This window comes from Centruroides sculpturatus, unplaced genomic scaffold (assembly GCF_000671375.1).
Source record: "Centruroides sculpturatus isolate CEXI.00-Female unplaced genomic scaffold, Cexi_2.0 scaffold885, whole genome shotgun sequence".
Classification (NCBI taxonomy): domain Eukaryota; kingdom Metazoa; phylum Arthropoda; class Arachnida; order Scorpiones; family Buthidae; genus Centruroides; species Centruroides sculpturatus.
The window spans coordinates 78,272-95,063 of NW_019385111.1; the positions used below are offsets into that span (position 1 = coordinate 78,272).

Sequence of the window (16,792 nt, forward strand, 5' to 3'; positions counted from 1 at the left end):
TACTGAAATTCTGGACCAAAGTTGAACTGCCCTTGTATTTTAATAAATTCATCAATGAAAAACATAGAAGAAAGTGTGAAAAATTAATAAAATTGCTGGTGAAACAAGGTAATTTAATAAAAATCATAAATGATATATTATGCAAATATATAAATTGTTCTACACTATTTTACCAGAATGATTAATTATAATTGAAAATTACTTGAATCAAATAGTTCATGAATGAATCACAATCATTTATTTAATCCATTACTTAGAAATCAATACTTTCTTTTCCATCACTTTAACAGCTTTGTTTATTTTAACCATGGTATATTAATGTTTAATTTCAATTATATTAAAAAAATGACAAATTTAATTAACTTAATAATTTAAAATGTTTTAACTTAGAATATTTTTTTAAAATGAGAAGCACAAAAAGATGAAAATATTAAATTAATTTGTTTAGTTTGTATTTAAAATATATATATATTAAAGAATTTAAAAAATAATAACTATAATTACATATAACAATATTCTTACCATCTTTTCCTTTAATAATAAGATCTTTGGCTTTTTGTACTGTAAATAAAAAAATGAATAATATATTTAATAAAATAACATCATCATATTTTATACGAAATAAAATACATAGATTGAAATATTTTCATAAGTTTTTAAATTAATAATTTCCAAAAAAATTAAAAATTTCATTTTTTTTTATTAAATTAATTAATTACAATTATTATAAAAATTTAAAAATAGTAAATAAAATAAAATTAATATGTATCACACGTATAAAAATATTTATAAAAGTGGACTTTGTTTATTTTACTTCTTTAAATGATATCCATAAACAAACAGCAAAACAATTGATAAAATAATAAATAGGTTTTATTTATTACAATATAAATAGAAAAGAATGATTACTGATCATTGGCTTCTAAGGCATCAAAAATAATTCATTGTGCTTGTGCACAACATTTGACATCTTAGAAATTGCATTGAAATGGTTATAAATGCAACCTGAAGTGGATTTTTCAACTGTTATCAAGAAACCCAGGGATTTAGCAGGTTAAAAAAAAACTATATGAAACAAAATAAAATAAGTGACTTCTTTCAAAAAAAAAAAAAAAACTGTAACAAATAATTTTTATGTAAATACTGTACTTTGTTTAATATTAACTTTACTGTTATGAAATTTAATTTAAAATTAAGGTTTCATCAGATTGTAGATTGCAATGAAATACTACTACAGTACAGTAGAACCTCGAAAACTCGGCCTAATGTGGACCGAAGGGTGGCCGAGTTTGTGAAAATGCCAGGTTATCGGGAATGGGGTTAAAAAAAATAAGTACGAGTGTTTCCTCAGAAAATACTGTACTGTACTTGTATGTATTGTTTACTTGAGAATATAACAGAGAATAAACTGCCCAAATATCCTTAAAGGAAAAGTACGTCCTTTATGAAGGCATAGAGCCTTTACTACATGAAAATGAAAATTAATGAATACACTGTGTACAGTAATTTACCTGATAAGACAGACCTCAGAAAAATACTTTATGAGAGCTTTTATACTTTTATAAAGCTGTCTATAATGAAAATTAATTAACTAAGGATTTTTTTGCCCTGCCAGGGTGTGGCCGAGTTATCCGGAGTGCCGGGTTATCGAGAGCCGAGTTTTCGAGGTTCTACTGTACTCGTTTTATAAAATGGTCAAGCTTCCAGTTCACTGTTCATAATGTGAATCATTTGTATATTGTAGTAAAATTGTAATGCATTTAAACGAGATTAGTTCCTTCAGTATGAAAATTGACTGTTAAAACTTAATAATTTTTCAATTTTGATAAAGAATTATGATTATTTTACATAAATAGTATTTAACAAAAGTTATAAATTGAAAACATATTCGAAAACAGTGGCAAGCCTAAATAAGATAGAATCTAGTTGAAAGCTATTTAGATTGACAGAACCTATAGTTTTTCTGATTAAAAATGTAAATGAGTAGCTGTAAATTAGATAAATAAATCATTATTATTTGGTAAACATGGATGATTCCAGACATTATATTTTGATAATAATAATAAGCGTACCATATGAAGAATATTTTAAATACATTTAAAACAGAATTAACAACTAGACTCCATGTAAAGTTAATCAATTGATAAAAATTATTATTTATTTATTATATTACAGTATTTGATTTATATAACTACAAACGTTATCTTACGTATGGGATTATACCAATTACTTTTTTGTTGATTAAAACTCATAATTTTACGCGTTTTTCTTAAAATAAGCTAATTTTAATATATATTAAATTTAAAAAATTTTTTAAATGGATTAAAGTTACAATTTAATATTTACATGTATAGTAAAGACTAAACCACCAGATTTATGATAAAGTAAAAATAAAAGGTGCTACTTTAATGTAATTAATGTTTAACTATTATCATTGAAATCTGATTAAAATGCTATATAAAATTTGTTCAAATGTTCATACAAAAAAATACAGGTAAACTTTGTTTAGTGAAACCTCAAAGTTATTAATGTTTAATACTAAGCCTTTAACTGTATTATTATAAACACGCATCTTATTATAATGAATTTTTAGAAAATTTTTAATATTAGCAATTCCTCAGTAAAGTTAACATAATTATAGCTGCTATATTTATTGTTACTTGTGTATAATTTTGTTCTTGTATTTAAATGGTAAAAGGAAAAGCTATAGACTTAGTAAAGGAGTATTACTTAAATGAGCGCAGAATTTTGTAAAGACACTTAAATATTTATAATGAATTTTCTACATTTGCATAAGAATTTTTTTTCTATAGAGAGAACTATATGCCATACAGAACGTTAATGTTGTTGGGAATGAAGTTAAAGCGTAATTTGAATGCCATTTTAAAAAGTGTAGCCAAAAATTATAAATAACTTATTTCATAATAAAATTTTGAAAAATTTTTCTAAAATAATTATTAAAACGAATATTTAAATATTCGTTTAAATTACTGATTTATTTTTTAATTTTCAATCATTTAGTAAAACTTCAAAGTGAATAAGTAAATAAATTTTGATTTTAAAATCAAACTCAACTGACAAAGCAAAATAACAGTGCCATCAAGCGTCACAGGTCATAGAACATGTACACTATTCTACACACTATACTGTAGTGATCAGTTAAAACAACATTCTACTATACATTTGATTTAAAAAATATACAAGTAATTCTTATTTAAATTAAAAAATTACAATTATTATTCATTTAAAAACATTTTAATCATACTATTTCATATGTAAATAAAATTAGACTTATTTCAATTAAAATATAATTTGAACATAAAATTATAATATTTAGACTATTATGTCAATTTGCTATAACTCTTGAAATATAAACACAGACAGAGCAAAGTCTAAAATAGTCTTTTCAATACAAACTAAATGTTATACACAACAGATTAAATTCAAAGCTTTCTAGTCCCATCAGTGAACTTTACGGTGTAACAAAAAATAAAAGAAAAAACATCATAAAAGCAGAATAGAAACCAAACAATTCAAACAAAAACTACACACACAAAAGATAGATGTAGTTCATTAATATGCAAAAATCTTTTAACAAATGTATGCAGCAATGTAACAATATAAAATTACTTTCACATAATTACTTTTTGCAGTTTTTTTATCTTTATAGTTTTAAACAATACAATAAAGTACGATATTTTAATATGAATTTTTAAAATTGTATAATGAGTTCAAGAAACTTATANTGTAGAATTATATTGGGCTATATTACTGCTACTCTTAATAATTAAATGCTAAATAATTTGGCCTAGAGATAAATATTAGGCAATAAGCACCTCCTCTTATTAATTATTCAATTTAATTTAAATTATAATTAACTTAAAAGGTCCTGGAAGAAATTAATTGGCCTGGAACAGGACAAATCTGCAACTACTGCTTACTGTGTGTATGATGATCCAAACAGAATATTTTCTTCCAGAACCATCCAAATTAATTAATAAATATTAATTTAACTATAATTATTAAATTTAATACCAGATGATGCCTAACACCTACCTCTAGGCCAAATTACTTAGCATTTAATTATTAATAGTAGCAGTAATATAGCCCAAACTAATCCTGCAATCATTTGGCTTTGACAAATATCTCAACTAAATTTCTGAAGAACTGAAGATTAGGCTAAAAGCTAATGATGAAATAACTAATGTATGAATAAGTTTCGTAATCTGAAGTTAAAATAAAATAAATGTATATATATTTTTTCATATCTGTGATCTTGCTCACTGCATTTCCTACAAACAATTATGACTTAGGTTGAGGACAATCTCTAGATATATGCCTATAATCATTGCAGTTGTAACACTTAAGTTCATCATTTTTATTTTGAACATCCAAACTTCTATTCCTTTCCATCAACTTGTAAGGACCATCTTTACTGTATTTATTACATATATATTTGCTTCTGTTTTTGTTATGAAGAACTACTGGTTTATTATTTTTAACTGTCTGGTTACAATTTCTTGGTCTTGATTGTTGACTGTACATGTAATTTTTGTAATACGGGTTTCTTTTTGATTCAGCACTGTACTTCAAATTTTTACGTTCTGGGAAAAAAGCTTTCATCCCAGAATGTACGTTTTCATATGAGTCCAACATTTCAGTCAATTCCTCAGGATCTATTAATTTTGGCCATTTATCTATAAAATGTTCTTGAATCGTTGCTAGAACTTTCTTTTATATTTGATCTGCAATAATCAGCCCTTTCAAAGCATTGAATTCAGTAATCTCTAGACTTGATAGCCACTCTTTAAAATTGTTTAGGAATTCAAAAGCATAATCTTTCCAGGTGCTTTGCGGTGAAGGGACATGGTCAAGAATTTCTGTTTAAATTGTCTCAAAATTATCAAATTTTTGGTAAATACCACCAGAAATAGGAGTGCCTGAAATTACTGTTAGCTTCATTTGAGGTTACTTATGAAGTAATGAGGCTCTTGCTACATTGAACAAACCTATCAAAAGAAAATAGCTTCATAATAATTATGTGATTTTCATTGGACAATATATGATTGTACAGAACAAAACATATTTAGAATGTGCCAAGAAAGTCAAAATCTATTGAAAAATGTTAGATCATTCATCTAATATTCTAGAATTAGCAACCAGGAATTTCATTTGTTTCCTATCTTAAAAGAATATTTATTGAAATGTAACAGTGATGACATTGTATATTGTCATTTTATTCTATTAAAATGTTCTTCGTTTATGAGTAGTGTAAACTTATTTTATAATTGATTTTCATATTATATAACAATGTTTTATTTTTTCTGGACACTATTCACACTGTTAGGGTTTATCCCTAGAAGAGCAAAAACCAAGAGGAATTAGACACACAAGAGTAATTTTTACTGATAAACTGAGTTAAAACTTTTTAAAAATAATGTCTGGTTTGAACATAAAACCAGACCAACTGGATAACATTAAAAATAAAAATGTCTTCAAATTTTAATCCAGAAGTTTTAATGAACTAATATTTTACCAGTACTTCCAATTTTACCTAATAAAGCCAAAAATTTTTATATATCTATATAAACTTTTGTCTGTGTTAGGTGAANCAGAAAACACCACAAGCAAACTTGCAATATCTAATGAACGTAAGTGTTGTTATAAGTTTTCAGATTATCTTAATTTGTTTAAATATTCGGCACGATCCCAAAGCAAATTTACTTCAATCAACGCAGCTGTACGACGTTACCTTGTAAGAAGTTACTAAACTATAAAAAAAATTTATAAATATATTTTTTAAAGTTTTCTCTCAACTGATTTCTGAGAAGAACTTTATAATCTGTATATAATATATATTTGATAAACAGTTTAATTTTGCTAATGTCTGCCAATTGTCATCAGTCTCATGACTAAATACAGTGTATGTCAGCAAATCAGTTCATGTTTACGATAGGCATTAGATCAAATAGCATTTTTGAACCTTTGTACAGACTGAGAATGCTATTTTGAATATTGTTTTAAGATACCGTTCCACTTTTATTTTATTTCAAATTTTCAACAAGTATTGTAAAATATTCAGCTCTACAGAAAGCAAATTTTAGATGGCCTTATCCCATAAAGGAGCACTCTCGATTCCTTTTAGTTTTTGCTCGTACAAGGATAGCCTACGACATTAGCAAGATGCCAGAGGCGTACTGCAGAAAAAAATCTTGTCATATGTACTATATTAAGGTTTGCAAAGTTTTCGTCTAGTTATAATAGAGAAGCTATTAAATCTTACCGAATTAGTAATGTAATATATCTTAAATAAAATCATTAAATATTTAATAGGAAGGAATACTTCAAATTCAAATTTTTCTGAACAAATTTCTCTTTCTCATTGAAACTATAATATAATATTAAAGTTCATGTTTTAAATTAATTCACAAGATATTATATGCAATAATTTTATTGTTTATCTAGCATACATAATAACGTAATCTATATGCAGCAAGTATACCGTAATACGTCATACTAAAATATTAAAAATAGGAGTCGATCTCGGCTTACTTTCGTACGGATAATTCAGTTCGCTCACTTAATAATTAAAAAAAAAAAAAAAAATGACTATTGCATATATTACGGCAATACGCAAACAATAAAAGAAACTTTCATTTTTCTCATTTTCTGGATCTTAAAAAACTTTTAGATGATTGAGGCTATTAAAATAAAAGATAAATTATCTTTATTAAAGATCATTTATGGATCAGGCATCTTTAATAAAATAAAAAATTTACGAAATTTACTAACATAATGCTTACTAAAGCATTTATTCAACAAACTGTTAACTATGTAATTTATAATCGGATCAGTAACTCGAAACTCTTTTGTTTTTTATATATAAAATATAGAAAAATAATACGTAATTTAATATATATTGAACGAGCATATTAATTTATTACAATAGGCTTTTGTTAATAGACATATTTAATATCTAAATTAGAAAATAACATTAATAAACAAACACTAAATGTCAGTCACAATACGTGTATTGTCTTCTATTGTAAACTTACCAATAACTTGTACGTGTGTTGGATTCCACATATCCATAGAATGACAACATTAATTAAACAAATACAATGGGATATACCCGAATTATGTAACGCGCCGAATAGATTTACAAATGATCAAGGACGAACGTTTTTAAATGAATGAATGTTTTCGAATCTTTCAATTTAAAAGTACCCATCTCGCTCGACCGAAAGGAAACTGAAAACTACAACAACAACGACGACAGCACCCTCTGGTGTGGCCGATTAACATTTAATAGACTAACACGAAATAATTGACGTTATTAAGTGACTAAGTTGTAATTTTTTTATTATTTTTTTTTTTTTTGCGAATTTTTAAAAATGTAAATACTAAAATCACTGCATGATTGTCGTAATAAATAATATATAAATTTCATGACGTGTTATGTAATTAATGTTAATGTCGTTGCAGACGCGTAATTAAAGTTTAATTATAGTTAGGTAATAGTTAATTTTAAATTTCTAGCAATTTAATAATTCGTTCGTTGTTTAAAATTGTTTAAAATTGCATAAAATTGATTGTTTATCCGTTGTATATATATATAATGAAATAATATATCAAAATAACTAATCATATCTATAATTATAAATATATTATTAATTTATAAACAATTATATAAAGTAATTAAATTTATTTTGTTCAATTAGTACATTAGTGAACTCGTAGATGCATGCAGCGAAAATTCACATTCAACGTCTTAAAAAAACGTATTAGAGAGGTTGCGGCCGAAGTTTTCATCTGTAAAACGTGAACGTCGAACGTCGAACGTCGAGCGCCACTATCTTGTAAGCGGCGCTTGACGTTCGACGTTCACGTTTTAGAGATGAAAACTTCGGCCGCAACCTCTTGAAAANCGCCACTATCTTGTAAGAGGCGCTCGACTTTCGACGTTCACGTTTTACAGATGAAAACTTCGGCCGCAACCTCGCTATTGTATAAAGCGCATCAGCAAATTTTGTCACTTGTGATCTATCGTGGGCTGGAGGAGTAGAAATTTCGTCTTCACCAGTGTAAGTTACACAGCTCTGTCAAATATTAGTCAATTATTTCTTCTGGATTTTTTCTTACTATACGTTATATAAATGATTTCCTGATATTTAGATAGTAAAAATCATATTTTATTTCAAATTTGTAAAGATGAACCATTTTATTACTTTTTATGGACCTTCAAGATTCCTTCCACTTGTCAATATTGTTTGCATATTCTACGTGAATAACTAATAACCAATCTTTCCTGTTTTGTAATTTAATTATTATATTCGTAGATTAAATTAAAAGTTGAATTTTAACGCTCACTTTTACACGATTAAAATTTAAACATCTTTAGTAGCCTATATTCTTTATCACTATCTTCAATATGAATATAAACAGGTGGAAAAATCGGTAGATGAACACAAGATGTCAACTGTTGTGTTACGTTAAAAAACTCTAGCTCACTCGCCAACGAGAATCTACATATAATTAACCTCATTTAAACTAACGTAAAAATATAAAAGCTACCTTTAATTGTATATCAAAACACCTAAAGAGTTTCCATTACGAAATCGCAATTAAAATTCTTAAATTCATATTTTAAGAATTTTAATTGTGATTTCGTAATAAAAACATAAAAAAAAAAAAACGACAGCCATTTGTTAAACGATTTTCAAATTTCCGAGAATACGAATTACGTAATTTGAGAGTGAAATGGTACCGCGGTTCAAGGTTGCTCGAGTCGTACCACTTCCTAAATCGTATCTTTTAAATTTTGAATTTAATACCGCGGCAATAAGACGTACACTTCGGTTAAATGTGTTCTTTAGAATCGTGTTTCTTTGGGCTTACTGTAACTGATCTATGAAAACTGCAGCGGCCTGCCGTGACATTTGACGATAGGGAAGCGGTGTTTGTGTAATAAGCCGACTTCCGGGGGCAATCGGTTAATTGCGCGTGATGGTCTAGGGTCCATTCGTATTCGTTACTAGTAAAACCCGTAGACTTCTAAATGTATCTTGTGCATCGCATTCATTACATTTACTTGTAAATGATGCTACCAAAGTAACGGTTAATTTTTTTAATAGCGGCATGTTAATGAAAAATGTCCTGTTATAATATTTCGGGGTAGACGTTACTTAAATTAGAAATGCCGTGTGTGTGTGTTATGCGAAAAATGTATATACGAATTTTCAGTCTACGCTGCTNCTTTGAAATCTTCATAATGTTCCGATTCCAAAAATATATAAGTTGACCCCCTTATAAATATAATATGACCATAAAAGACCAACATTCAAAAGATACAAGCGTTGCTATGGGTAAAGGTCATTGACCTAAGCCGTAACAACGGAAGTCAAGCAAATGTTGATTTTGGAACTCGATAGTAGAATCGCCATAATTTAAAAATTAATAAACGTATAATAACGAAAATTACACAAAATAATGCTAATAATGTCCTTAAAGAACTGACCGAAGGAAATTATGATAAAGTTAACCGGAAGCTCAAAATCGACGTTCCATTTAAAACCGGAAGTACTTTAATAACTCGGTCCCTATTTATCCGAAGACCCCAAAATTTTGATACGTGACTTCGATAGCTAGTCCGCATAGACTGCCGTCAACCATTCCGGTTGATCGAGGCTCAAAAATCCGATTAACCGGAAAAAGCACTTATAAGCAGATAATTTAAAAAGTTTCGAAAATAAACTGTTCCACTTAACTGATTAACGTTGTTCGTCACTTCCGATAACAAATTCCATAATGAACCACTTTTTGTTTCGTATTAATACGCTAAAAATGCACTAAAAACCAGGAGCTTAAAATTGCACAACTTTACCATACAAAGACAATCCAACTAGTCAGTAGTTAGGGACATTTTTTTTCATTGGATGGTCATCATCTCCCCTTCCGAGGATCAGCTACATCCTTGTCCCACCATGTATCACAAGGATTGAAAGACTTTATTAATTACAGTTCAGTTTGAAACCGTACAATTTTTATAAACAGAACAATAAAAATAAAAGACTAATAAACTATATACAGTGTAATTGTCTAATTACATACAACTACCGACAGCTCGTCGGTGAAAAACAGGGGAGGATGACTCCCTCCGTCTTACAACAAAATCTTCCTTATGAAGATCCTAAGGTCATTACAAATGTCTCGGTTTCGGATAACCGTATACATATCAGCGTTGGTATCATGACTCTGAGTATGGCTTAAAGTCAGATGAAGCCGCATCGCTTCATATTTGTGGCATGTGTAAAACAGATGGTTAATATCTTGTGTCTCACCGTTGCAGTCACATTCTGCATTACTCCTTCTGCCAATCTTCTTCAGGTAAGCTTTTGAGTTACAATGTCCAGAGTACAACTGGCTAAAATAATAATCCACCGGGATCCAGTTCAAATCTCTCATCCTCTCTTCAACACACGGAAGGAGCCAAAAGGTATGCCTTCCTTTTGAGGAGCACGACCATCGATCCTGCCATTCGTTATAGGTGCAGGTTCTTAATTGCTTTTTAATTCCCGAGATGGGGATCTTGTCGTAATACACTTCAGGAATCAGGGTGGCCTCTTTCGCCAGCAGGTCCACCCTTTCGTTTCCGGGATTCCCGGCGTGTGCCTTAACCCACTCCACTCTAATATTGAGACCATTATGCTTTATATTTTTCTTAATATTTAACGATATATTATTTGTGTCTTTAAATTGCCTCAACGTGTTGACGGCAGCCATGCTATCTGAGTAGATTATAATAGGCTCCAAGTGCTTCATCTCAGCCACCCAGTCGACTGCTCTGTCTATAGCTAGGAGCTCAGCCTGGTAGACCGAGCATGCGTCACCAAGTCTAAATTGCCTCTCCACTAACGTACTGCCGTTGCACATCACCAAGAAGGCAGCACCAACTCTCATGTCCACTCTTGAGCCATCTGTGTAGATCTGGATTGAATATTCAGTATTCCTGCTTGATGGTTCTAAGACTATGCGGTTGTAGGATTTAAGTTGTTCGCACAAAGCAGGCCTTAGCTCATAGTCCCGACTGGTGTACTCGATGTCATTCACAACAATGTTGCTTCCTCTTCTACATTGGAACAGTGTGGCTCTTTCATTCAGGACGAGATCCACCGGCGGAGCACCTGCAATCACCTGCAGTGCCTCTGTTGAAGTGGTACTATATGCTTTTGTCCACCTAAGAAGTGCACATCTCTGCGCCGAATCAAGTCTTCTCTTAATAGCGACCTTTCCAGCTGCATGGCTCCAAGCCGCCGCACCATACGTTATCCTAGGGAGGAACGCTCCCCTATAGATGACCTCTATTGCCTCTCTTCCAAGACCCCAGGTGGCTCTCGCCACCCTGGCCAGAGCATTAAACAGGTTGATACAACTATCCTTAGTCCGTACAGCATGCGGGAGCCAGGTTAACCTGTTGTCAAGTGTGACACCTAGGTATCTCATTTGTTTTTCAATTTGAATGCTTTCACCTCCCATTTTGATAATGGGTTTCCTCCCGTATAAGCACGGGGAGCGGCCGGTTGAAAAAACAATGGCCATAGTTTTCTTAGGATTGAATGTCAGTTTGATCTGATTGCCCAGCTCTCGAATATGGTTCAAGACCCACTCACCAGTTGTCTCAATCTCCTTCCTTGAGTTTGCGCCAAAAAGCACAAAGGTGTCATCCGCGTAGGCCAAGTCTATAACCCCGGGACCCTTATCAGCCCAGAGAAAATGATCAAACACAAGGTTCCAGAACAGAGGTCCGGAGTTGGAGCCCTGAGGGCATCCTCTATTCAGCCGTTTGGAGACATACACCCCATGAGAGTTGTAGATCACCGTTCTCTCCTTTAAATAATCCTTTACCACATAGTATAGGTTCTGGGGAACCCTTGCTTCACGCAGCGACAACAAAACCAGGGGCCACCAGGCGTGGTCGAAGGCCCCTGTAATGTCCAAACTTATTCCGCAACAGTACTTAAATCGAGCCAATAGGTCATTAATATTACCAACAACTTTGCAAATAACATCTTCAGTACTCCTGTTCGGCATAAAGCCATGCTGCTTAGGACAGAGATAATTTTTATCGATTAAATGTTCAATGATCCTCTGACTAACCAAATAATCTAGCACCTTTCCCAGCAGAGGTAATAAACTTATCGGCCGGTAGCTCTTCACATTACTTTTATCTAAGTGATCTCCTTTAGGGATGATAACCAGCTTAGCAATTTTCCAGGGGTGTGGGAAAACCCCACAGCGAAGTCAAAGGTTATAAACAGTCACCAAGAACGCCGGATTAGATTCCCATAATTTGTGTACTATCTCAGCTACTACACCGTCCGGCCCTGGAGCCTTTCCAGGCCTGAGCCTGTAAATAGCGTTCCCAATCTCTTCCTTAGTGAACTCTGGGTCCACTTTGCTGCTATATACTTCATCTCCCTCCTGTCTTATCCTGCTTTGCTCCACTGTGTCAAGCTCAGCCCTGTCGAGGGGAAAGAAGGTGTTCATGAGGCACCTTATGGTCTCTTCAGTACCAGTAGTATACTCATCTCCCTCACGCACAGAAGTCAAGAATGAAGGCACCTTTAATCTCCCGGCACATGCTCTATACGGGAAGCCCCACGGCTTCGAATTACTCTCGTTACAGAAATCTATCCATGTCTGGAGTTTTCTTGTCTTTATTAGATCCTTATACTTAGTGCACATTTCCATGTATTCGGACCTCTTTACAGCCCTAGCGCTATTATTTTTTGTGCGTTGGTAACTTCTCCTTAATCTATTACAGTTCCTTCTCATAACCGATAGCTCGCTACACCACCAAGGCACAGGGGAGCGGCCACTATTTTTTCTTGGGATAGAAGCCTCACATATTGCGAGGAGGGTGTCCTGGAAGTGGGAGATGATCCTCTCCACCTCCGACTTGTCCGCTATAGACTGCCAGTTGTGAATTGACCCGATTTCATGAGTCCTGATGCAAAACAGAGGCCAGTTGGCCCTGTGAATAGCGTAACACGGGTTCGAAGAGCTGTCACCAGGCTCCTCAAAGCCCACATTATAAAATATATAGCCATGGTCGCTGAGGCTGCAACGCGGGGAAACATCCCACCCGTGCACCATCCTTACGGCCGCATTATGGCAGACCGTTAAGTCGATCCAGCTACGCCCGATAGGGGCGTCAAATGTTGGCAGTGAATCCGGTCTATTCAAAAGGTGAAGATCATTAGCATTAATGAATTCAAGCATCTGATCCGTCCGGCTATCATTGTCTGGATCGCCCCACAGCTCCGAGTGGGCATTGAAGTCACCACCAATAATTATATGCTTTGAATGAAAGTGTTTGACCATACCCTCAAGTTCTAATAAAACTGGGCTCAGGTCGTTTGTTATTGGGCAATAAGCACTTATTAAGATATAATTTCTATGTCCCCTACCCACCTCAAGGCAGGTTATATACTTATTACTCCATTCATTGTGAAACACCACTGGTATCTCGGGGTTACTGACAATCACCAGTGTAGAAGGACTATAGTCTCTATTATAAATTATCTTGTATCTTGTTCTGAGACATGCGGGAGCCCCACGCAGGCAGTAGGGCTCCTGCACCAGCGCTATGTCCACCTCTTCAAGGGTTTTACAAAGGGCGGATGTACCTCCTATAGAGCGCTGAACATTGACTTGTAGAATTTTTATCTTGCCTTCACTATCCCTATGCCGAGAGCTACTCTCCATAGTCCGTATTAGCAATCAGCATTTTCCGAACTTTTTGAATCATTGGGCATTTCTTTGAGCACGCGTTGTGCCCCACTTTAACTTTTTCACGCTTACAGTTGGCGCACTCCGGCTTATTTTTGTTTTTACAATCTCTGAACTTGTGGTCACCTCCGCATTGGCTACACGTTTGGCCTTCATCTTTACATTCTTTAGCTATATGTCCTATCCGGCAGCACTTAAAGCACTGCGTAACGGCCAAATGATCTTCTACGTTACATCTAGACCATCCCAGATTAACCTTTTTAGATGGTAAAATCAAATTTCTTACCCGAGGGCTAACTTCTATGACCCAGTTTGTTGTGCTCTTGTTCCTGCTACCAAATTGAAATCGAATTTCGCTTTGTTTGCAGAACTCCTCTGCTGACATCGCAGAGCTTATTGTGTCGTTTTGATCGTATAGGTGTTCTTGTAGTTCCTCTTTAGGAATATCCGTTTTTACCCTGTATATAACAATCCTAGGTCTTCTCTTCCGAGGCTCCCTAGTCTTCAAACCTGTATTTGTCTCTCTCATTTCCTTCAACTTTTTCTTTTCCTCTGCTGATGCAACCTCGATGGCCACCCCACCGCGCCGCAACTTTCTTACTGCCTGGATTCCTATGCCGATCTGTCTTGGGTTGACAGCCTTCTTCAGCTGTTCTTTAGTCTTTTCAGGATCATCATTATCTTTAGCCAGGTCTATGAGCAGCACTTCCCGGTTTGCTCTTATGCCTCTCCCTGCTGTCACTTGCGCAAAGGTGGGCTTGGAATGACTCTTAACTTCGAGTATTTGTTCAATTCTTGAGCTGAGTTTGTCCACCGCTTCTTGCAGTGGATCCACTTTGCGAATGGAAATCAGTTCTATTATTTTGTCAATCTGACCACAAATGTACTTCATGTGGTTTTCCGCCCCCAGCTTACACCCGCTGTTGGCCAACATATAGTTCCTCACATCCTCACGGATCCCTTCCGCAACCCTGAGGCGCTCATCCTCGAGCCCACAGTCCATCTCACCAACGGACGACACCTCGTCATCCGAGTCCGACACATGGGGCCGCTTGGCCGACATAGTCCTGAAAAGGACTGAAAACGAAAAGAAACACGCAGAGGTCGGTTCGGTTTCGCCCTTGCGGGCTACTCACGGGCAGGACCACGAGAAGGTACGACCCTGCACCCCTTGGATCAGTTATATCGCAATAAAAACAAAAAGCTTGACAAAAACACAGGCTAATCGCCGAAAAGCAGTCAAAAAGCTCTCGAATCGCAAACTAATCAAGTTGGGGCTCCCTGCCCAGTAGATAGGGACATTTTTTTTTTTTTTTTTTTTTTTTCATTTGTCGGAACCCGCCTAGCCAGAGTGACTCAACTTGTCCACCCCAGTTTGGCCATTCCATGTTAATACAACTCTGCCTCGCAAAGCTTTGCAAAGATATTAATTTATTTTCTTATTATCAATTTACATCTATTTAATTATTATGTGCCTCTAATTTCATCCACGATACAGGATTAATTTAATCAGTTTTAATCGCGTGTTGGTCAGCACGAAACATAATTTATATTCTTAATTTATAAAACAAGTTAGTTAATTCTGTCAACAATTGAAACAAATTGTTCTGTTCCACCAATTCCCGCAGTGACGCCGGCCATTGATGACCATTAATACTATAAGCACATCGGAGAGTGTGCCTGCGCTCCTCTAGGCGGACACAGTGATATATAATATGTTCTGCATCCTCTTCCACACCGCATGTCTCACAATTTGCCGAATCTACATGTCCATACTTTCTAAGATACTTATTTAGATCCCCATGATTTGTTACAATAGCCGATATCCTATGTGTTGGCCTAAAATGTTTATTATTTAATCTATTTCTTATATCCGGAAAAAACCCGAATGTCCACCTTCCCTTATCTTCTATCTGCCATCTTTGCTGCCACTCTGCAATATATTTAGACTTTACTTCAGTTTTCAAAACATCTAGCGGCACCCTGTTATATACTGATCTAATATCCATTAAGCAACTTGCCTTAGCTTGTCTATCCGCCTCCTCGTTACCCATCGTTCCTACGTGTGCCTTCACCCATGCCAGGGTGACCTCATTTCTAGTACCACTATCCATAATCCTTTTATATTGACTCCAAATTTTATGCGTTAAATTATGTTTACTATTATGATCAGCCAAAGCTGATACCGCCGATTGACTATCTGTACAAATACATATTTTACTACCGTATTGCCTATTATTTATCCAATCAAGTGCCATCGATATGGCCAGCATCTCTGCCTGAAAATTACTACATTTCTCATTAAGTTTCTTGTTCTGCCAAAAATTTCGTCTCTCACCCACATAATATACAAACGCTGCACCAACTCCATCGAGTCCTCTCGACCCGTCTGTATAAATCCTTTTATTCATTGATCTCGTGTATTCTACAACCTTTATATTTGGTATATCTCTAACTCTTACCCTTTGCTCAATTAATAATGGTGCTTCAATTTCCAATTTCTCACCTCGAATATAATTCGGGATAATACCCAATGATTTTATAGTAGATAGGGACATTCATTTCATTTCATTTTGTCGGAACTTGTCTTCTGGTTACGGACTTCTTACTCCAGCCTTCCGACTGTTCCCTTTTTAATGGATCTCTAGTCCGCAGAGCTCTGTAGAGATTTTTAAAATACAATATATAAAATGATACAATTATAGGTAAAAAAAAATGCGCGACAATAGTCTCCGTGTAAGCGGAGTGGGTATTTACAAAATAGTGTCTAGAGCTAGTTACAATATGGTCAGTTATTACAATTAGCCTTCTGCTTACAATATAGGTTTATCATCCTATGCACGATGTTGAAGAGGCAAGCGTCGTGGATGAGGACCGCCGGAGAAGGAGGCCAGTCTAGCTGCTTCAGGTTGCACACTTGCCTGAGTTCTTGTCTGATGTTTTCAAGCCGAACACAGTTGTACAGGATATGTACTGGGTCTTCTGGGATGTCACAATAGTA

The 16,792-nt window shown here is 34.0% G+C and overlaps 3 protein-coding genes across 4 annotated transcripts in view; all 3 read right to left on the minus strand.

Annotated features, from left to right (window-relative positions):
* LOC111634926 (rab11 family-interacting protein 1-like) overlaps positions 1-7,301 on the minus strand; it is a 32,357-nt gene extending 25,056 nt beyond the window's left edge. The window contains exons 1-2 of one of the 2 annotated variants that reach the window (XM_023379760.1): positions 7,056-7,301; positions 523-561 (exon numbers count right to left, since the gene is read on the minus strand). In XM_023379760.1, coding sequence (XP_023235528.1) covers positions 523-561; positions 7,056-7,092 — 76 coding nt within the window. In that variant the 5' untranslated portion in view covers positions 7,093-7,301. The remainder of the gene's footprint in view (positions 1-522; positions 562-7,055) is intronic. The other variant, XM_023379761.1, reaches the window with a different exon arrangement.
* A 2,860-nt stretch (positions 7,302-10,161) lies between these two features.
* LOC111634899 lies at positions 10,162-12,090 on the minus strand. The gene has a single exon (XM_023379733.1). It carries the CDS (start codon positions 12,088-12,090, stop codon positions 10,162-10,164), a length of 1,929 nt encoding a protein of 642 aa, XP_023235501.1.
* A 3,119-nt stretch (positions 12,091-15,209) lies between these two features.
* Positions 15,210-16,401, minus strand: LOC111634933. Its single transcript, XM_023379769.1, has one exon. The coding sequence runs from the start codon at positions 16,347-16,349 to the stop codon at positions 15,339-15,341; it is 1,011 nt and encodes a 336-aa protein (XP_023235537.1). The 5' UTR covers positions 16,350-16,401; the 3' UTR covers positions 15,210-15,338.
* Positions 16,402-16,792: the final 391 nt, after the last annotated feature.

What these genes read in the sequence shown, in the direction of transcription:
- LOC111634933 (XM_023379769.1), bottom strand. Translation starts at nt 16,349, where the DNA reads ATGTCCCTATCTACTATAAAATCATTGGGTATTATCCCGAATTATATT.
- LOC111634899 (XM_023379733.1), bottom strand. Translation starts at nt 12,090, where the DNA reads ATGCCGAACAGGAGTACTGAAGATGTTATTTGCAAAGTTGTTGGTAAT.